General features: G+C 40.9%; 3 protein-coding genes and 1 long non-coding RNA gene across 9 annotated transcripts; 1 reads left to right on the plus strand and 3 right to left on the minus strand.

The window, feature by feature from the left end:
- Positions 1-1491: 1491 nt before the first annotated feature.
- On the minus strand, positions 1492-10084 carry LOC111952515 (E3 ubiquitin-protein ligase MARCHF2). Of its 6 annotated transcripts, none has more exons than XR_002875745.2 (6): positions 9493-10083; positions 8082-8344; positions 7566-7770; positions 6822-7031; positions 5179-6699; positions 1492-3049 (listed from the first exon to the last, which is right to left on the minus strand). XR_002875745.2 is itself a non-coding variant. In XM_023971257.2 (6 exons), exons 2-5 carry the CDS (start codon positions 8255-8257, stop codon positions 6541-6543), a joined length of 750 nt encoding a protein of 249 aa, XP_023827025.1. In that variant the 5' UTR covers positions 8258-8344; positions 9493-10084; the 3' UTR covers positions 1492-3049; positions 6533-6540. The 6 variants fall into 6 exon arrangements, 5 of the variants coding, with proteins under 5 accessions (XP_023827025.1, XP_070291239.1, XP_070291237.1 ...); XM_023971257.2 differs by having other exon boundaries at positions 6533-6699; positions 9493-10084; XM_070435138.1 differs by having other exon boundaries at positions 6533-6699; positions 7575-7770; positions 9493-10082.
- Positions 10085-10459: 375 nt separating this feature from the next.
- LOC139023048 (uncharacterized) lies at positions 10460-11791 on the plus strand. Its single transcript, XR_011474130.1, has 2 exons — positions 10460-10695; positions 10772-11791. It is a non-coding gene; the product is annotated as an uncharacterized lncRNA (long non-coding RNA).
- LOC111952521 (ras-related protein Rab-11B) lies at positions 11419-14292 on the minus strand. Its single transcript, XM_023971290.2, has 5 exons — positions 14154-14292; positions 13208-13403; positions 12875-13068; positions 12677-12757; positions 11419-12530 (listed from the first exon to the last, which is right to left on the minus strand). Exons 1-5 carry the CDS (start codon positions 14191-14193, stop codon positions 12388-12390), a joined length of 654 nt encoding a protein of 217 aa, XP_023827058.1. The 5' UTR covers positions 14194-14292; the 3' UTR covers positions 11419-12387.
- A 2404-nt stretch (positions 14293-16696) lies between these two features.
- Positions 16697-19815, minus strand: LOC139023090 (golgin subfamily A member 6-like protein 25). Its single transcript, XM_070435386.1, has 4 exons — positions 19156-19815; positions 18777-18867; positions 18565-18662; positions 16697-17782 (listed from the first exon to the last, which is right to left on the minus strand). The coding sequence occupies exons 1-4, from the start codon at positions 19336-19338 to the stop codon at positions 16697-16699; spliced, it is 1458 nt and encodes a 485-aa protein (XP_070291487.1). The 5' UTR covers positions 19339-19815.
- Positions 19816-21979: the final 2164 nt, after the last annotated feature.

The raw sequence follows: 21979 nt of genomic DNA on the forward strand, positions 1-21979 counted from the left end.
TACAGGTGTAGGATCTTAATTTGACTTATATTGTCACAGCAAAATAATGTTTAGTCCATAATCTGGTCTAAAGTAGGCTACATGAAAAGTGCAATACTGTTAATACAACCGTGTGTTAGTGTGGGTTTTCAGTGAATTTATGTAAATCACAAAGCTCATCTGCATTTCCTGCGATGCAGGAAAATTCTCAGCAACAAAAGAGTGATCAAATTCAGATCCTACACCTGTACTTGAAGTGCTATAGAGCAGGGTTTCCCAAACTCGGTCCTGAGGTCCCCTCTGGGTGCACGTTTACTTTTTTGCCCTAGGACTACACAGCTGATTGAAATAACTAACTCATCATCAAGCTTTTGGCAAAACCAAAACGTGCACCCAGGGGAGGGAGGGCCCCATGACTGAGTTTGGGAAACCCTGCTAGTGTGCTGGACTAGTATATTTGAACAATGACCACTAGATGGTGCTGCGTATATAGCCACTCACAGTTGCTCATGAATAAGGCAGTATTATTACATTGGTATATGTATGCATTTGTCTTTTAAGTGGCTCTTACTTTTCATCCAGGCAGTTATCATGCCCAAAATTAACCTTATTGTGTATTTATTCAAATATATTTGGCTCACCTTTTCATTGTTTTATTTTCCATAAGCACTGTAAGACTTTTCAATAAACTCCTTTAAACACAGTAATACGTAAGTAATTCATTCATCATTAACATGTCATATATAACTTATCAGTGCACTACACAGTATTGGAATTGAAATTGCTCAACCTTAGATGTATGTGGGTAGAATATGTGAGATGTCTCCTGTGTACCTGTTCTGAGGTTATGAGGGCTTGCTGTGGTAGAGGCAGGGGTCTAGAAAGATTGTTCTTGCTCCCCCATGCCCAACCCTGTTCCTCTGACCTAGGACAGCACCACACCCCATGAGAGCTAGCCTAGTGGTGCAAAATGTGGTGCTGAATCAGCATATGGAAAATATTTCACCAGTGTTTATATAGGTCTATCTGCCAGTCATTGGGTGTGAGTGAGACATTCTTAGGTTCAGGAACTGTTACATTCAATATGTCCCCCCCTCCCATTAGTTGTTTAGTTCGGTGTAGCCAAGAGAGAAATATAGGCCAGTGGTGGGAAATAATTATCGCATGACATGACCCTCTCATCTTTGGTGGTCTATTTTAAGTGGATTTAGAAACAAGCCTAATCGTAGATGGAAATGATGGGTTTTATAAATTGAGAATGTAACCAGTAAGTTAACATGAGACATTCTGACATTTAATACATTACCTTGTGTTGATGGGTTCACTCCCCTCTTGTTGAAAGGTGAGTGACTGAAAACTACTATTAAGGCCAAGCAACATTTTGTAAAAAAGTATATTTTTGACCGAACGTGTTAAGTGATACAGATAACCGTAAAGTCTGAAAGAACATTCAATAAGGGGCCAGTGTAGTACATGCAAGAGTCCGCATCATTAAGAAAACAAAAGGAGTGATTGATGTTTATCCATACTGTAGCTTCCATTTTTTATTTGCTTTGCAGTTTCTTGGCTGATTGCAAGCACCAACATATTTTGGGTTTAGACATCTTTCTTTTTCCACTGCACAACATAAACATTATAGTTAAAGCTGGAATCCTTAATGGTGGAACTGCCACGTCCGTTTGCGATATTACAACAACAAAAAACGAACACTGTTTTCCCACCAACAGACATCATTGCACCTGCGATAGAAGAGCATAATTTGTTTTACCATGCTGTGTGACGCTCCTCAGCTTCTGCGGATTCCATCTCTAAGAGTGATAAAAACCCTGTGCTTAATGAATAATTGAACATAAATTACAACTGATACACATCATTATGTTAAAAACAGTGGCAGAATTAACAAGAGATTAAAACATTATCAAACAAAAACAAGTCTACAAATCTGGTATGTTGCTCCTTCTACATACAAGCATGAGAATGCCAAGGAATCTTTGTTGCGTCTTCAAACCAAAAAGAAAATCTGAGGAGCAATACCCAAACACCAGATATTGGAAAATTGTACTATATCAGCAATGCTTTTAAATCCCTTTCAAAGTCGGTGTTAGAAGACTATAGAAACAACCAAACTGTATTGATTTCCATGATAGTTTTGTGAAAGTGTCATTTGATATATAAAACAAGAATCAATGCATCTTTGGAGAAAAGGACCTGTTTGAGTTAACGGTTATATAAAAGCTGGAGTAATGTGGCAAGTATGTCTCTGAGCTGCCTTCAAAGGGAGCAGTGTTGCATATTGTTGGCAACTCACAGACTCACATAGCAAAAGAAAACATCCTATCGTGGCCCTCTCAGATTGCACAAGTGAGCAAACTGCTATGATCCTTCATATGCACTAGCTTCTACATTATATTTCTGATTTCATTATGTATTGTTAAGGTTATAGGTAAGAATTGCATTGTAAAGTTATCAAATTGCACACTGCTGTAACTACACCCTACATTGCAAAGTCTCCATAGCTCCCAACATGTCAGGTAGAGGCAAAAAGCACCAATCAGAGACAGCATGTGATAGGGCAGTGGCCCATCACTGACAATGCAGATAAGAACTCTCTCCATGCTGAAAGATCCTGAAAGCTGTTCCACTCCACAACACACATTGACATACAGGAAAATAACCTCCTACTAAGCTCTAGTATTATTTAACATCAAATATATTTTCCAGACAAGAGGATTCCTTTAGAGGTCAAATCAACACTTTACAACAACAAAAAAGAGGAGGGTACTTTWTTTTTTTTAAAGGGGTCTCCCAACAGGACACCACTGAACTAGGCTGACTGTCTGTCTATGCTGTTCAAGTTGAGAGGATGACTTCCTATTTCGTTTACTGTGACTGGAGATCACAATTTTTCAGGTTGAAACTGATTCCAGAAAGTCACTCTCATAACCAGGATTCTCACAGCTGCATAACACTTACACAGCTTAGCTGTCCCACTGCAAAGCCCTTCAGGTGTTAAACCCTCAGTCAAACCAATGCATGAAGCCTACAGGTACTGGAAGAGTTGAACCTGCACCTACAAAATAAGCAAAACACAGGAGTATGATTGCCATGAAGGGATTACAACAAATACTAGTATCATAGAAATAAGTGAGCGTCAAATCTAGGCCTAGGTTTTTGGCTTCTGTGGACCATCATTTGAGCTTTCTACTGAGGCTATTTGCATTCAGTCTCTCTTCTATTCAGGCCTGTTAACATTCAGGGTCAATACTTTTACGTTCAACCATGGACGACACTATGATTAACAATATATATATAAACAAATATGCAGAAATTAAGCTGGGCTAAAACAAAGGGGGTTCTGAAGCGACCATACAGTGTACAATGAAGAAAGTAAAATATACAAAACTGAACAAAGAGGAACTCAAACCAAACACCCATACACAGTTGAAGTCGGAAGTTTACATACACCTTAGCCAAATACATTTAAACTCAGTTTTTCAAAATTCCTGACATTTAATTCTAGTAAAAATTCCCTGTCTTAGGTCAGTTAGGGTCACCACTTTATTTAAAAAATGTGAAATGTCAGAATAATAGTAGAGAGAATGATTTATTTAAGCTTTTATTTCTTTCATCACATTCCCAGTGGGTCAGAAGTTTACATACACTCATTTAGTATTTGGTAGCATTGCCTTTAAATTGTTTAACTTGGGTCAAACGTTTCAGGTAGCCTTCCACAAGCTTCCAACAATAAGTTGGGTGAATTTTGGCCCGATTCGCTCCTGACAGAGCTGGTGTAACTGAGTCAGGTTTGTAGGCCTCCTTGCTAGCACATGCTTTTTCAGTTCTGCCCACAAATTTTCTATAGGATTGAGTCAGGGCTTTGTGATGGCCACTCCAATACCTTGACTTTGTTGTCCTTAAGCATTTTGCCACAACTTTGGAAGTATGCTTGTGGTCATTGTCCATTTGGAAGACCCATTTGCGACCAAGCTTTAACTTCCTGATTGATGTCTTGAGATGTTGCTTCAATATATCCACAAAAATTTTCCTGCCTCATGATGCCATCTATTTTGTGAAGTGCACCAGTCCCTCCTGCAGCAAAGAACCCACAACTTGATGCTACCACCCCCGTGCTTCACGGTTGGGATGGTGTTCTTCGGCTTGCAAGCTTCCCCCTTTTCCTCCAAACATAACGATGGTCATTATGACCAAACAGTTCAATTTTTGTTTCATCAGACCAGAGGACATTTCTCCAAAAAGTATGATCTTTGTCCCCATGTGCAGTTGCAAACCGTAGTCTGGCTTTTTTATGGCGGTTTTGGAGCAGTGACTTTTTCCTTGCGCTGAGTGGCCTTTCAGGTTATGTCGATATAGGACTCGTTTTACTGTGGACATAGATACTTTTGTACCTGTTTCCTCCAGCATCTTCACAAAGTCATTTGCTGTTGTTCTGGGATTGATTTGCACTTTTTGCACCAAAGTACGTTCATCTCTAGGAGACAGAACGCGTCTATTTCCTGAGCAGAATGACGGCTGCGTGGTCCCATGGTGTTGTACTATTGTTTGTACAGATGAACGTGGTACCTTCAGGCGTTTGGAAATTGTTCCCAAGGGTGAACCAGACTTGTGGAGGTCTACAATTTTTTTTCTGAGGTCTTGGCTGATTTCTTTTGATTTTCCCAAGTAAAGAGGCACTGAGTTTGAAGGTAGGCCTTGAAATACATCCACTGTGTGTACCAGTGGGTGACTCAAATGATGTCAATTAGCCTGTCAGAAGCTTCTAAAGCCATGCCATCATTTTCTGGAATTTTCCAAGCTGTTTAAAGGCACAGTCAACTTAGTGCATGTATACTTCTGACCCACTGGAATTGTGATACAGTGAATTATATGTAAAAAAAAATCTGTCTATAAACAATTGTTGGAAAAATTCCTTGTGTCATGCACAAAGTAGATGTCTTAAATGACTTGCCAAAACTATAGTTTGTTAACAAGAAATTTGTGGAGGGGTTGAAAAATTTGTTTTAATGACTCCGACCTAAGTGTATGTAAACTTCCGACTTCAACTGTATATTCATGAAAAGATCCAAACAGATGATAGTAACATGGCCAGCCCTATAAATCTGTGTTTTTGCATATCTCTCTTGTCCAGAGGTCAACTCATGCATTTTAAAGCTGTGGTAGATGGGTGAGAACAATGCCTACACTGGTCTTGCTCCACACACTGGGTTCTACTGTCAAGGTACAGTTGAGATCTGTAGACGTCTGAGACTAGACGTCAGTCTGGTCGCCTGCATATCAGAAAGGGAATACAACTGCTACAAAACATGAAGTAACATCAATTAACCAATCTACGCTCTTGCTGCATGTGATTACTAGCAAATGTTATGACTACACAAAAAAACACATAATATTTCAAAGCATTTCATTGGTCTATCGTCGTAGGAGAGCAATGTACTAGCTATTGAAGAGTGATCTTGACCTGCGCTACTCTAACATTGTCCTGGAAAGGTAAGACTTACTTTCCGTCAACCACAAAAAGTTTTTAACTTCATGTTGGTGGAATATACATTTCCGTAAAGTTTCTTTTTCTCTCATCAGTGGCGTGTAGACCTACCTACCTACCTAGATCAGCTCACTCTATTTGGTGCTAATAGTATGAGAGACCTCTATACTCTAGGGGGGAAACCCAGTTCAACATACTAACTAGTAACACCAGATGTATGGGAGCTCAACCAACCTCTCGTACAATCCTCCACAGTAACCCCCCCCCCCCAAAAAAAAAACAATACCAAAAATAAAAAAGTAACAGTACATGCATGCAAAACTGTGCATGTTGGTAGCAGTCTCATCACGTACTGTGAGAGGAAACCGTGTCCAGTGTTTTATTGCACAATCTCCATCTTTATGAACAAAATTCCTGCTCACACCAAGGGGGAAAACAGATGGAGCTGAATTGAAGGGAGTCAACTGGCTTGCGTAGCAATGTCATAAGCATCTATAATCCCCCCAGTCTAATAGCCTGTGGCTGGTAAACAGGAATCAAAGCTTTAAGCTTCTTACTTCTACACTCAGTGGTTAGGGAACCAACCGGTGGATGGATCGCCGTAGATCAGCGTCAACGATCCATGCTACACTTTTAGAGACGCTGTGAAGGAAATTAGGGAGGAGAAAAGTGGGAATTGTCCACTTAAACACTAGAGGGTTTGGTCTTAAAGCTTCAGCAGCCATCTCCACTGAGCATCTGTCCAATGAATCCTAGGTCGTCCCTTTGCAGGGCACAGCGGAGAACCATCCAATCAACTGCCCTTTTCCAAACCTTCAGAAACACCATACTGCAAGGTAATCACTGGTCTCTAACATACTGGTTTCTTTACCAGATCACAAAAAAACACGATCAGAGGCTCAGACGACAAAAATAAAAAAGAAGTGCTGACGATGATGACACACATAGGTAAAAAGGATTTAAATAGAAAAAGAGCTTGGGCTCTGGTTGGAGACGTGCTTTTTCATTGAGAACCTCCAGCACCCGAAGAACACCAACTTCAAATCTTCCCACCTTTGACCTCATACTATAGTCTCGTCTGCCGTCTTTTTCAGCAGCTTGGTGGAGAGCAAGGAATGCTGGTTAGAATGCCGCCCCTTTGCGTCTGGAAGGAGGAGGCGTACTTTCTGATGGGTTCGTCTCCACTCAGAGTAGAGCTGACAGTGGTAGCGGAATGATACCTGCAGGAGAGAAGGGTAGAGAAGAGGATAGACTAGAGAATATTGGTGTTTATCCAAGCTATAAACAAAGTTAAGGTTAGGATTTGGGGAGGGCAGCTGATCCTAGATCTGTGCCTACTTACCAGAGTCCAGAGGACGTAGATTGTGAAAAGGGCAATGGTGAGGGCGATGAGGCCCAAGGCCTCCAGTCTGCTGTTGAAGTGCAGGTGATCTTGGGCTCCCCTCAGACACAGCCAGCCAGAGATGGCTGCCAGGGGCGTGATTAATAGGAAACACACCATGTCACAGAACAATGTGCGCTTCTCGTTACGAGGGCCCGGGTCCCGCAGCCACTGTGGAAAGAGAAGCGAGGACAGAGAAGAAAGAGAAACATGTACTGAGCCTACATGAGCACTGAGTATGCACATGCACTATAGTCAAAACAGGGGACACTGGAGGACTCTGCTTTTCTTCTTCTTCAGGGTTTGGTTTATTGAGATACCCATTAGTAGATCAATGGTTAAACTTCCTGGGTTTCTTCATCATTCATTACATAAACACATGATGGCACATAACAAAAAAAGAACAAAAAATCCCTAACCCTCCCAAACTACATTTCTGTTGACATATTCAGGATGTAATATGCATGAGTAATACACAACTAAGTCAACAGATCTGCATGTTGGTGACCCATGAGCAAGGCCAGAAATTCTATTTCAACACATAAGTATTGCAGCTACCTACAAACACAATTTTTGCATTGAGGAATCTACGCAAGCAGAAAGAGAAAAAAAAGTTAATTATGCTCAAGTTAATCATGCTCAACATAAGCATAACCACACACAGAGAGGCAGGCAGAGGAGAACAGACAAGCTAAAGGCATTGACCTTTGTTACCTCTGTGAGGGGCTTGGGCCTGCGCTCAATGGTGAACTCTGTGTGGCACAGCTCACAGTAGCTGGTGTTGGAGGAGGAGAGCCACTTCTCCAGGCAGCTCTTGTGCACCGTGCCCAGAGTCCCTGTGCAGTTGCAGGGGGACAGAAGCCCTTCGCCGTTGGCCCCCTCGTGGCAGATCCGGCAGATTGGCCCATCGCTGGAGGAAACAGGAAGAGAGGTCCTGAACAGAGTACTCTGACTGGGTTTACTTACTACAGCTTGCCGGATGCCACTTGGGCTAACATGTCACAGTCTTAACAGCTAAGCTAATTCTCATACATGTCGAGGACAACTGTGAGAGTGAGACATTATCTTTCCGGGAACACCCACACATACTCGCATACACTTTCACGAGTTGCAGATATGACTAGGATTACTACTATAAAAGCCTGTTGGAAAGCCCTGAATATCTCATAAATGCTTAACTCTGAAAGTAAGAATGTGTTCTTGAGTTTTCAGTCATAGTACCTCTGTGTGCTCAAAGGTTTGATGATGGTGGAGAGCAGCCGCCCATCTTTGGCTGTGACCTGGGTGACATACTGCGCTCTGCAGTTATCCGACTCCTCCACACTTTTGGACAGGCCAGCGTTGCCAGTGCAGTCACACAGGGAGCCCGGGAGGTGGCAACAATCCCCCGTCGTCATGGTTACACCGTCCAGGGGTCAAGAGTCAGGGATCAAAGGGGGGGAGCAGACTCAGCTCCCTCAGGTCAGAGCAGTTAGGCCCAACGGCTGAAGAGCGATAGGATGGAGTTAGGACCTCATTCACCATACAAGACACTACTGGTTACTTTACAGAACTTATTATGAGACAAACAGTGAGAGTTATAATATATACACTACCGGTCCAAAGTTTCCGAACACCTACTCATTCAAGGGTTTTTCTTTATTTTTACTATTTTATACATTGTAGAATAATAGTGATGACATCAAAACTATGAAATAACACGTATGGAATCCTGTAGTAACCAAAAAAAGTGTTAAACAAATCAAAATATGTTTTATATTTTAGATTCTTCAAATAGGCACCCTTTGCCTTGATGACTGCTTTGCACACGCTTTCAATTCTCTCAACCAGCTTCATGAGGTAGTCACCTGGAATCCATTTCAAATAACAGGTGTGCCTTCTTAAAAGTTCATTTGTGGAATTTCTTGTGTTGTGACAAGATAGGGGTGGTATACACAAGATGGCCCTATTTGGTAAAATAACAAGTCCGTATTATGGCAAGAACAGCTCAAGTAAGCAAAGAGAAACGACAGTCCATCATTACTTTACGACACGAAGGTCAGTCAATACAGAAAATTTGAAGAACTTTGACCAAATTATATATTTTTTAACCATTTCAATTTATACTGTTGATATCAAAGCCAACATTAAAAGCTCGAAGACCATTGCATTTTTATTGGACAATCAAAATACAATAGACACCATTGTCTTACTCTAAATGAGGAGTTGGACTATTCAAGTCTAACAAATAGCAATCCATTTTTTTTGTAAATATCAGGAAAAATAATCCTGATTTGATAGATTAATTAGTGGTTACTACAAGCAAACCGAGCTAGGTACATAATGCTTGGTGTCGAATCCCGACAACACTCAAATACAGACACAACCCCCCGACAGGACACATCTGGATAATTTGGTCAACCAGCTGTTTAACTTGCTACAGTAGCTTGCTAACGCAATATAGACCACACTAGATACCATACTGCTTGCTACATGGAAAATTACGATTATGATTGCATGTGTTCACATCAGTATCGTTGATTTAACCTAATGCCTTGTAACGTTAGTCGGCTAGCTTTATCATGTTAGCTAGCCAGTTAGCTATTTATGTTAGCCAGCCGACCGAGACGATAGAAAAAAATGTATTACTCACAGCATTCCTCCTTTTTTCATTTTAACATGTAATATGTGGCGTTGTCAATATATAAAATACTAATTGATAATTAATTTCAGCTAGCTAAGTATCTATGCCAGTTATCGTCTAGCTGACAGACGACAACAATAGCATTTTCTTTAGTAGCCTCCTCACGGTCGTCACACAGCCACAAAGTCATAAACCCCGCCTATTCTCCTATTCTACCATTTATTTTCTTAAAATCAGATTTTAAACCTAACCTTAACCACACTGCTAAATGTATGCCTAATTCTAACCTTAAATTAAGCATATTTTAGTTCTGAATTTTGAAAATATAGCCAATTTTGACTTTAAGGCTGTGGTAACTAGTGGAAACCCTCCACCGACAGCGTTTCCGCTCAACATACAGGGTGCGTTTGTAAATAAACTTTGGAGTGCCAGAGAGCGCTCTGGGCGTTCAGAGCGTTGTCAGATTGTCAGTTCTGAAATTCAGAGCTCGCACTGGACGCTCAGGCGGAGGAGTAGGGTTGATCCGAGCGTCCTGGTCTCATCGGCAGTCAAGCACCCAAGCTAACTGGCTAACGTTGGCTAGCTTGCAAGCTACTTCCAGACACATGAAAGAACACCTCACTCTGACAATTGTACTCCCCCTAGCAGAGCTGGTTAGGGTGTTTTCATGTGATCTAGAGCGTTGGTGACTGTAACTGTGCTATTGGCAACCATTTAATTACGCTTTTTTTGCCTACGTTTATTGACACCGGCCATATTCTGCCTAGTTAAAGGTAAAAAATAAAATAAAAATTAAACTGGTGTTGAGCGTTCGTAAATTCATCAGTTATTCAGCGAATTTACGAACGCACCCTTAGTTACCTTGCTCGCCAATTTGGCTTGTTTTCTGCTCCGGATTGATAGGCTACAAAATGTAAAATACAGAAAAATATCTCACCCATTTGTATGTGAAATAAAACAGATTGATGTACAGTTTTTTTTTGTTCCATATGGAAGGGACCTTTATTTTGTCAAATATACATTAACACCAGAAGCAAGCACATATTTTGTATGACAATGTAGGCCAACCCACGTTGAACTCACCACGAACAAAAAGCGACGTATCTATATTTACATAGTGGATTTAATAAAACTAACACCTTTAAAAGACCTGCTGGAATTCAGTATGTCTTGCTTGTATTAGAGTAGTTGAATGTGTGGTATCATTCACGTGCATAAATCATGGAAAAAACTAATAAAAAACTATTTGGAATGATTAACTGAAATTATTTACTATAAAGCTAATCAGGCATATCGTACAAAAATAAAATTTCACATTGACATTTATCAAAGTTGCACAATATCTAATGAACACTTTTCTGGTGAGCATATACAGTATAAGTAAAGTCTTCAAAGTATTCAACCAAGTCTATGTTGCATAAGGCTACCATTACATTTCAGTGCATTATTTTTTTTGGCATCCGTGCATTCAATTCTCCAAAATCTGTAAATAAATCTCAAATTGCTCTATAAAGTTGGATTTGAGATTATATTGGTCCTCCTACTGGTAGGAGATATGTAAACATGTATTTCTGTATCAAGCATTCAATGGTATGCTATACATACACCACTAGAAATTATGCAGGACATTTTCAGCACTTAATTACAAGACTTGAGTTATTTTTGTTCAAAGAAAATGTCTGCCGACATGAATTTGGTTTATTTCCATTTCAGTGTTCCTTGATGAAAAGGCAGATGAACCGATTTGTTTGATTTAAAAGTTGGATGTGACATAAAATTACATATGTAACCACACTCCAAAAAGGCAATTCTACTAGAAAGGGGAGATAAGGCWTTATAGCCAACCATACACAGGCAACCTTTTCATAAATTCCACTGTCAACTCAATTTGACACCTTCATGGTTTGACTAGAGAGAAGCAATGAGAGCATCCTCCACCCTAGATATTGCAGTGTTTTATTAGAACCCCCCGCCCAAACAAACCAAGCTAARTGTTGGGATTTAAAAATGTTAGAGTCATTCAGAATTAGTTTACATGGCGAGTTCCATTGAAGTGATCGGCAGGACAACCTTCATATTCACTTTTGCTTTCAATTGTAGTCCTACTACTGGATCAGGTCATAGTATAATCTAATGACAGAAAGAACACAGTGGCTGCAGCTAACAGTGAAACAGCGCACATGAAACAATTGGTAAAACCAATCTTGACCAATGTGCCTCTCTGCAAGTTTAGACTATTTCAGATTGAAATTGATTTCAGCCACACTTTGGTGTATCTGTGAACCACAGGCTTAACAAAAAATAAAAATGCAACATTTTCTGAAATGCATCAGATCAGCCATACTTTGTCACTACCTACATCCCTGTTCTTGCTCCTTTCATGCCACACTCAAGACTGTGAGGACAACAACCAAAAGCTTGTTTTATCTAAAAGGGATACAGCTTGTCAAAATGTACTTTTCATAAGAGGTTAGGAGAATTAACATAGCAGGTTAGGAAAATTGGGTTAAGGTTTTAAGAAAAGGTTTAGATCAAAGGTTGAAATATTTAGCATTTTATGTCAATTGACACAAGCTGTAGCTTATCTAGATATGACCCAGAAGCTCAGGACAATCTGATCCCTCACCATTCCGTCGACAGGATTGGGTCACATGATCAGAGCCTGAATACAAAATAGCCCCCCCAAAAAAATCCTATCACTTGGTAAAAGACAAGTCGAGGTTAGAGGATAGCATACAGACAAACAACAAACATGAGAAAAGTAAAAAAGGAATGTTATCTAGAAAGTCAGAGTTTCTAGGAGACTGCTAAAACACATGGAGGAAGAGACAGCAACATCACAACACCCAGGAGAAAAGCAGAGATGAAGAGTGAGGAGTGGAGGTGGGACGGTGGTATTGAGGGTCACAGGCTTTGACAGCACGGTAATTTGTTTTTCTGCCCATCGGTGGTGGGGGGGACACTGATGTCCACAACATTGTTGCCTGGAGACTCGTGATGTGCTGATCTGTCAGCTATCTGCTTTTGTGATACGATTCGGTGGATTTCTGTTCAAAAAAAAGAAGGAAGTTTACGTTACTCATTAAATATTTACCTAATACAGCACCCACTGCATTCATGCGTTAGAAATCACACAATTTCACTTAAAACAAACTAATGTAAATAGTCTTGTATAGTGGCTCCTGTCGCTTACCTGTGAGGATGTTCTTGAATGCCTCTTCCACATTAGTGGAATCCAAAGCTGATGTTTCAATAAATGATAGGGTATTCTTCTCTGAGGGATAAAAATAAAAATATTGAGTTGAGACAAACATGGGTGGCTTTTTAACCATCTCTATCCCCAGAGTGAGCCGTCTCCTCCAGTGGTATTGTTGCAGTGGTTGTTGTTTACCTGCAAAAGCACAAGCCTCGTCTGTGGGCACTGCCCTGAGGTGGCGCAGGTCACTCTTGTTGCCCACCAGCATGATAACGATGTTGTTATCAGCATGATCCCGGAGCTCCTTCAGCCAGCGCTCCACATTTTCATAGGTGAGATGCTTGGCGATGTCATACACTAGGAGAGCCCCCACTGCCCCCCGGTAGTACCTGATTGGGACAGAGCAAGCAGGTCAACGGTTGTGTGATTCAGACAGAAGCATATTTTCAGGATGGTTTCAACACTATCCAAATACGTTGGTTCCGTAAAGGGCAGGTTACAGGAAGACGAGCACCCTCCTCCACTCACGCTGAAGTGATGGCTCTGTAACGCTCCTGTCCAGCTGTATCCCAGATCTGGGCCTTTATCGTCTTGCCATCCACCTGAATGCTGCGGGTGGCAAACTCCACACCAATGGTGCTTTTGCTCTCCAGGTTGAACTCATTCCGTGTGAAACGGGACAGCAGGTTACTCTTCCCCACACCAGAGTCTCCGATCAGCACCACTGGCAACAAAATACAAAAAACATAAGCACTGCCGTCTCACAGTGGAAAAGATGAGGGTTCAGCAGTGACTAGTACAGGATACATTTGTTTAGATTCAACAATTTCTAAATGAAGCCCAAAACTACTGAGCATGTTTCTCCTGGTAACTTGTCTGATGATTGGTGCTGATACTTAGGCAAAGTTATTTGTATGACAAAACATTTTATATCTAAGACAGAGATAAGTCAGTCAGTCATAATTGTTATTCATGTCAGACAAGTGGTGACCAAGCTAACATTGCACAAGAAACTGTCTGCAATCTTTGGTTAGCTGGTGGTAATGGATAGCCTAGTTAGCCAAAGCCACTGCTGGCACTGTGCTAACACCATCCCAGCTGATTGTCAGACATTACATTAGCTAGCTAGTTAATTAGTTAGCCATTTGTTATCAACTCCATGATATTAAAACTAACAATCTACAACACGTTTGAAAGTAGTTAGCTTAGTGACTTTTTCTTCACACTGTCTGAGTGTAGCTAGCTAGTAAACTAAAGGGTGATGAGACGTTTAGCAAGCTACCTATTAGGCCGCAGATAACCGCTTATTTGATAACTAACAGGTTACCTAGTTGGCTATCAGCAAGCTAGTTTGGCTAACGTGAACGTTAGCTAGCTGGGGAGACTTCCTCTCCTTTCAACTTCAACTAACGTTACTGCGAAAACACGTACATGTAAACTTTGACTACTACAACACATGTGGGGCGCGTCTTACCTTTGAAAAGATAGTCGTATTCGTCGTCTCGGGTTCCCATTTTGAAGATTTCCCACTTTATGAAAGTACTTTACTACAAAAGAGAGCCTCCTAAATCCGTCTCAACCACTGCTCCGACCGGCAGTAAAACAGCCTCCAAAGGGAATATGCACATGAGCTGAGGGACAACTGCTTTGACCAATTAGAGGTGTATCTCTGTTAATTGATAGATACTTTGACAAGTAATATCCTTCTCCATTTAATATTGACCAATGGCCATAGGTAGGGCCGTGATCAGAGGAAAACTGATAGCTTCCCACCATAGGTATTTATGAAGTCTACATTCTAAAAAATGTGGATTGAGCAATAATCTTTTCCACCTTGTATTTCTGTCCATACATGCATTTGGTGGTTTATGAAGGAGAGCTTATTATTGAAAATACAAACTAACAAAAATGGACTAGAATCAATTATTTATTTGCCATGAAATCATTCTGATTATTTTAACAATTCTCATATTGTCAGGTACTGGGATTTCCCTCAGTTGTACAGTAATTCAGTGGTCCCAAATATTTTAGCTGCTGTTGCTATGACGTCCGAAGTAAACCCTTGATATTCCTCTGGAATTCAACTAAAAGAAACAAACAAATTCATAACTTACAATTTAGTGAAGAGTTCAGTTCATAGCTAGTCTAACATTATTAATCAAATAATTTGGTTGAACAAAAAACAGAACAAGAAAGGGGAAACATTGGCCTACTTCTGTCATAATGAAGGCTCTAAGCTTTGATTGTGTCAAAGGCAGAAAGTAAAACAACAACAGGATATGATGCCATACAATTAGTAAAATATTACTATTTTTAACTCAATGGTCTCTTTTATAATTTGGTGAAATGTTGTCCTATTAAAAAGTTCCATTGTTTTTCAGGGCCTTTCTACAAAGATGGTCAATGGACATCTACATACTATTTTCTTTGTGATAGCTTTACATGATTGCTTTTTACCTGACTGGAGGTTCTTCAGTCTTTTTTGGACTGTTAGTAAATGCTGCATGCCTTCAGAATCCTTCAACCCACAATGGGCGCTAGGTCCAATCTTTTTCTCCCGGCCTACATATTGCCTGTGAATAAAAGAACACAAAACAATACATACAGGACTGTAATGGCACTCAAAAATGTAAAAGCATAAAACCCCAGAACCTTCCATCCACTATCCCAGGAGACTTAGGGGAGCATGAAAATAAAAGATCTGGGCTAAATTTTGAAATCTATGCCAAGATGCTGATTAGATTACCCATTGGGATATGGAGAAGCAGGTCTCGTAGAGAGGTTCCTCTGAGGTATCGTCACAGCAGAAGGGGAATGAGGGTAGGGTGATGCTCCACTTCTCCATGCTACTGATCTATATTGGTCCCTCTCATCCCCTTCTTCTTCCAGCAGCTGGTGACTCTGCAGAGAATCTAAACTGTCCACCTGCAGAAAATAAAATAAAGCCAACAACTCAGTCATATTGTAATAATGATGCATAAATGCTCTGTTGCTTGTGTTTTGTGAAACCTCAGCTKTGCTTCTTTACGAGAACGGTCTACTGCAACTAAGGGAGCGTAACAAGACTAGTAGCAATACATTGAACATTGATCATTTTTAGTCTGAGTAAAAGTGCCGTGAACAAAATATACCAATGTGTACTGGTCATCAATTGTACATGATTTACAATAAAACAAAAGGATGAGTCTCACCAGTTTTTCTGCCTTTTTCTCCCATTCCTTGCTCTTGTCTAACACCTGCATCCAGTCTTGCCTCCTCTGGTCATCTCTCCCAGCCTCCTTCTCCAGGACGAAGTGCAGGTTGGTTCTCAGGTTGAAGAACCCCTCCTTCAGGCCACCCATGTGGGCGGTGAAGTGCTGCGGTCCCTTCTCCAGGCCACAGACCAGTCTGCACCTCAGAAGGTCTGCCTTTAGGTGGTGCTGTACATCCGCCAGGTCCTTCTGACGCATGCTCAGGCTATTCAGGGCAAACTCCCTCTCCCCAATTTGGGTTCTCAGCTTCTTTCTGTCAGATTCGAGAGAGAGGGGATATAAGGGAGTTATATCATGTACAATCAGGGGCGGCAGGTAGCCTAGTCGTTGGAGCGTTGGACTTGTAACCGAAAGGTTGCGAGATTGAATCCCCGAGCTGACAAGGTAAACATACCTGTCGTTCTGCCCCTGAACAATGCAGTTAACCCACTGTTCCTAAGCCGTCATTGAAAATAAGAATCTGTTAACTGACTTGCCTAGTTAAATAAATGTACTTTAAAAAAAAATCATTGGCTAGGGTCACTTCATTGTTTTTATCTGTTTTTATTTGTATCAATAAAGGAAAGTGTGTGTGTGCTTATGTAAACCTGAGATCCTTGATAGTGTCTTGCAGCTCTTTCTCATATCTAACAGCTCTCTCAAGCTCCTTGTTTGCCTTTGACTGCTCCTCYAGCAATTGAGTGTTCAAGGCAACAACTAACAAAGCCAATATGAAATCAGGATTATACAGTGAAAGGGAAACATCTGATATAATCTTCAACATTATTCACTCACTCTGGCTGTGCAGCTCCTGCTCTGTTGAAGACAATTTCTTTGTAGCTCTGTTCAGTTTCTGTTGAAGCTTCCCCACCTCCTTCACATGCCCAGACTCAGTCTTGTCCATTGCATCCTGCAGAATCTCCACTTTCTCCCTGGCACTCTGAAGACCCATCTGCAGGTCCTGCACTGTGCTGTGGTGCTTATCCTCAGAAACCCTGAGAATCTGCATCAAACCCTTGATCCTCTCCTCCTTCTCCTCTTTGCATTTCTCCAGAGACTGCTGCTGGGCCTTGGCTGCCCTGATCCGCCTCTCGCTGACCCCCAGGGCCTCCTGTAAGGACTGGGTCTTCTCCTCTAAAGATCTGAGAGCCTCCTTCAGGACTTTAGCCTTCTCATCTGTAGCCTTGAGCCAATGTTTCGTTGACTGGAGATTTTCCTCTGAGGAGTTGAAGCTCTGCTGTAGGGACTGGGCTCTCTCCTCTGAGGCCCCCTGGTTGTGTTGGAGGGATAAGACCTTCTCCTCTGAAAACTTCAGGCTCTGCTGCAGGAGAGAGACCTTTTCCTCAGACTTCCAGTTGTGCTGAAGGAACTCAACTTTCTTTTCTGAAGCGCTAAGGTTCTGGCTGAGGGTCTGGATGTTCTTCTCAAAGGAAGCCAGGTTCTGTTGCAGAGACTGCGTCCTCTCTTGGGAGTCCCCAAGGATTTTCTGCAGACTTTGGCCTCTCTTCTCAGACTCCTCCAGGTCTTGCTGAAGGGACTGGAGCCTCTTGTCAGAGACCCAGAGGATTTTCTGCACACTCTGAGTCCTCTCATTGGAGCCCATGAGATTGTGCTGCAAAGACAGGACCTGTCCCTCAAACTCCTTGAGTTTCTGCTCCATGGAGTGTACCTTGTCCTCAGACAGCCTGAGGTTCTGCTGGAATGTGAGCTTGGAGCTCTTGTTTTCCTGCTCAGCAGAATGGAGGGACAGGTGGAGGCTCTTGATCACAGTCTCTTGTCGGCTCTTGGTATCTCTGAGCTCCAATTTTATGGCATCGTTCTCAGAGAGTAGGAATGTACGGTCGGATGAGATCAGGTAGCTCTGCACGTCATCCTTCAGTCAAACACAGCACAGAGAATAAATACAGGATGGTCACACATGACTATGAATATTATCCTATAGCAGGGATCATCAACTAGATTCAGCTGCGGGACAATTCTTTTTTTAAAAGCTGATTTCCTGGTGTTCTTTTACAGTCTATTATGTCCAACAATGAAAATTCCACACACATTTTTTTCTCCAACTTTTTTATTTATTATTTTGCTCAGAAAACTTGGCTGGCCAAATAAAACCACGCTGCCAGTTGGGGAACCTTGTCCTATAGCCTTACATCATAGGGCGGCGTACAATTGGCCCAGCGTCATCCGGGTTAGGGTTTGGCCAGGGTAAGCCGTCATTGTAAATAACAATTTGTTCTTAACTGACTTGCCTAGTTAAATAAAGGTTCAATAAAATAAATTTAAAAAACATCAAAAACCACAGTCCTAAATCAAAAAGGGAAACACTTCAGTACCTACCCAGTTTTGGGTAAACGCTAATTTCAAAAGGAACTCTTGGAGGGAGGGGGTATGTAAGATAATGTGTTTGTCCTGCTGGTCTTTCCTGTGACAGCTATCCTCCAATGCTGATGACTTAGTCACAAATTTGCATGCATCTGAACGAATTTGATCCAAAATAGGCCGAGAACATAAAACATAACACGCTTTTGTTTTTCAGGCAGATTTCCACAGCAGATCACAGAGCCATGGCCAACTACTGGATACAAAAAGAAAACCATAAAAACAATTTAAACAGTGATTTGCAACTATGCATCATCAATCATTATCATACTGCACCTTCATGTGGGCATGGACCATGGCTTCAACTTCTTTGTATGACATTTTGGATCTGTCTATTTCATCATGAAGCTGTCTTATTATAACATTGTAGCATTCTAGAAAATAAAARAGTGAATTACACCCTTTAACAATTTATAAAAAAGAAAAATAGGAATTTGTTGAACCTGTCTCCAAAAGAAAGGCCCAAATCAAGACAGTGTTTGTCTTACCACTGGGTTGATTTCTCTCATCACTAACAACTCCAGATGCTGGACTTGAGCATCTACTGTTGCCTTCATTTGACATTTTGTCTCCAAGACCCTGGAACAAACCAGACACAGTTAAATAAGAATTATAAAATACAAATATTTGCTAATGAACATGGGAGGACAACAAACCTTGCAAGACAGGTCCTCCCATGTGGGGAGAGTTTTAGTTAAGTCTCCGTTGTCCATCATCATGTCAAAAGAGGGTGAAAAACCCTCACTATAGCTATAGATTAAAAAATGAGACTTCTAATCGTAATTTTTAGACAAATTATGGATGTGCTAGATTTCATTATTAAATGTGCTAGTCCTATAAATCATAAAATATCATTAGCTAGCTAACCTTTCGAAACGTAGCTCTGTTGTTCTCCAAGGAAACCTGACGTACGATTCGAGCGTTCCATTCGTTCATTCCCGCCCTCTCTGGCACTTTGATCATGAGAACGTCTGTGACATAAATAGACACGTTGGTATTCGTTTTTTTAATTGACATGTAAATTAAGAGAAGGACATACAATTGAATCATCCCAGCACTTTGACCGTTTATTTTAGTTACATTTTAGTAATTTATCAGACGCTCTTATCCAGAGCGATTTACAGTAGTGAATGCATTGACATACATAGACGTGTTGGTATTCGTTTTTAAAATTATTTTGTTTGACTTTATTTGTTTTCTCGCACCTTTTTATTGACATATAAATTAAGAGAAGGACATACAATTGAATCATCCCAGCGCTTTGACAGTTTCTTTTGGTTACATTTTAGTAATTTATCAGACGCTCTTATCCCGAGCGATTTACAGTAGTGAATGCATTGACATACATAGACGTGTTGGTATTCGTTTTTAAAATTATTTTGTTTGACTTTATTTGTTTTCCCGCACCTTTTTATTGACATATAAATTAAGAGAAGGACATACAATTGAATCATCCCAGCGCTTTGACAGTTTCTTTTGGTTACATTTTAGAAATGTATCAGACGCTCTTATCCAGAGCGATTTACAGTAGTGAATGCATACATTTTCTTACTGGTCCCCGGTGGGAATCAACCCAAAACCCTGGCGTTGCAAGCGGCATGCTCTACCAACTGAGACACACGGGACCAGACATTTGACAAGACATTTTAATGTCACTGGTCTCAGATACATAGCTCAATGTTTTAATGAAATGGCACTGTCACATGGCATATTTTCTCTTATGTAAAACATTCAAGCAAAATACCAATGAGAAAATTCAATTTAAAAAGACAATCAAAATAAAGACTATATAGCCACAATATGGGCAGTTAACGGTGCAAACAGCTTTTGAGAACATGTATTACATTTCATGAGAWCAGAGAAATTAAGGATCAATACATGTCAAAATATTTCATAAGAACCTCATAATTTTGACATAAAACCATGATTGCATAACATATTTAAACACTTTCCTACTATTCAATTGTATTGTTATAGCTGTAGCCCTCCTACTTAAAAGTGTAAACACCAGTCTAGTAATGAACTTCATTTGTGGTTTAGCATAATAATCAGCTCAGTTGACAAGTGACTCACTGGTAACCTCAGAAACTTTTCTGTAGTGACCAATTACAGTAACATTTTCCTGAGTGTTATGAAAAATGTTCTTCACCTCCCTCATTCACCAGTATTGCTCAGATAAGATGTCATAAATCGAATATATTCTTGAGTACTGTGCCTTGAACATCATGTTGCTATTCTCACCAGTTGAAAATATTGAATTCTTTACTAAGCAGGTCAATATGCTTCTCTTAAAATGTATCTTCTGTGTGCTTTATTGTAAGCTAAGGGGAAAAGGCCACACAAAAATCAAGCACATCACAATGAAGATTGTTTTTCACAGTATACGCTGAACAGTAGCACGAGAGACACATGGAGGGAATTCCCTGCTTGCCAACATCAGCTATATAGACATGGAAGTACACAGACACACACAGCTTTGGAAACATGGGCAAATACTCTATTTCATAGACATATAACTGCTTTATTGAGTCCAAACACACAGTCCACACACACACACACACACCTATTTATCCTCATGTATAAATAGATGATTATACACAGATATACAGTGCATTCGGAAAGTATTCAGACCCCTTAACTTTTTCCACATTTTGTTACGTTACGTTACAGCCTTATTCTAAAATGGATTGTTTTTCCTCATCAATCTACACACAATACCCCATAATGACAAAGCAGAAACAGGTTTCGACATTTTAGCAAATATATTAAAAATAAACAAAAATAACTTATTTACTTTATTTACTTATTTATTCAGACCCTTTGTTCAAAATTGAGCTCAGGTGCATCCTGTTTCATTGATCATCCTTGAGATGTTTCTACAACTTGATTGGAGTCCACCTATGGTAAATTCAATTGATTGGACATGATTTCGAAAGGCACACACCTGTCTTTAGAAGGTCCCACAGTTGACAGTGCATGTCAGAGCAAAAATCAAGCCATGAGGTCGAAGGAATTGTCAATAGAGCTCAGAGACAGGATTGTGTCAAGGCACAGATCTGGGGAAGGGTACCAAAAATAAATCTTAAATGGAGGAAGTTTGGTTCCACCAAGACTCTTCATAGAGCTGGCCACCAAGGAGGTGACCAAGAACCCAATGGTCACTTTGACAGAGCTCCAGAGTTCCTCTGTGGAGATGGGAGAACCTTCCAGAAGGACAACCATCTCTGCAGCACTCCACCAATCAGGCCAGACAGAAGTCATTCCTCAGTAAAAGGCACATGACAGCCCGCTTGGAGTTTGCCGAAAGGCACCTAAAGAACTCTGACCACGAGAAACAAGATTCTCTGGTCTGATGAATCCAAGATTGAACTCTTTGGCCTGAATGCCAAGCATCACATCTGGAGGAAACCGGCACCATCCCTACGGTGAAGCATGGTGGTGGCAGCATCATGCTGTGGGGATGTTTTTCAGTGGCATGGACTGGGAGACTAGTCAGGATCGAGGGAAAGATGAACGGAGCAAAGTATAGAGAGATCCTTGATGAAAACCTGCTCCAGAGCGCTCAGGACTTCAGACTGGGGCGAAGGTTCACCTTCAAACAGGACAACCCTAAGCACACAGCCAAGACAATGCAGGAGTGGCTTCGGGACAAGTCTCTGAATGTCCTTGAGTGGCCCAGCCAGAGCTCGGA

The sequence above is a fragment of the Salvelinus sp. IW2-2015 genome, linkage group LG26 (assembly GCF_002910315.2).
Source record: "Salvelinus sp. IW2-2015 linkage group LG26, ASM291031v2, whole genome shotgun sequence".
NCBI lineage: Eukaryota > Metazoa > Chordata > Actinopteri > Salmoniformes > Salmonidae > Salvelinus > Salvelinus sp. IW2-2015.

Excerpts from the sequence above, each read along its gene's own strand:
- LOC111952521 (XM_023971290.2), bottom strand. The coding sequence starts at position 14,193 with ATGGGAACCCGAGACGACGAATACGACTATCTTTTCAAAG. Across the intron at positions 12,758-12,874 it reads CGAGGCTTGTGCTTTTGCAG|AGAAGAATACCCTATCATTT; the intron begins GTAAACAACAAC and ends TTTATCCCTCAG. Across the intron at positions 12,531-12,676 it reads ATTCAAGAACATCCTCACAG|AAATCCACCGAATCGTATCA; the intron begins GTAAGCGACAGG and ends TTTTTTGAACAG.
- LOC111952515 (XM_023971257.2), bottom strand. The coding sequence starts at position 8,257 with ATGACGACGGGGGATTGTTGCCACCTCCCGGGCTCCCTGTGTGACTGC. Across the intron at positions 7,771-8,081 it reads AAACCTTTGAGCACACAGAG|CGATGGGCCAATCTGCCGGA; the intron begins GTACTATGACTG and ends TGTTTCCTCCAG. Across the intron at positions 6,700-6,821 it reads TCTACGTCCTCTGGACTCTG|GTATCATTCCGCTACCACTG; the intron begins GTAAGTAGGCAC and ends TCTCTCCTGCAG.
- LOC139023090 (XM_070435386.1), bottom strand. The coding sequence starts at position 19,338 with ATGATTCAATTGTATGTCCTTCTCTTAATTTACATGTCAATTAAAAAA. Across the intron at positions 18,663-18,776 it reads TGAGAGAAATCAACCCAGTG|AATGCTACAATGTTATAATA; the intron begins GTAAGACAAACA and ends TTTATTTTCTAG. Across the intron at positions 17,783-18,564 it reads TGGTCCATGCCCACATGAAG|GATGACGTGCAGAGCTACCT; the intron begins GTGCAGTATGAT and ends GTTTGACTGAAG.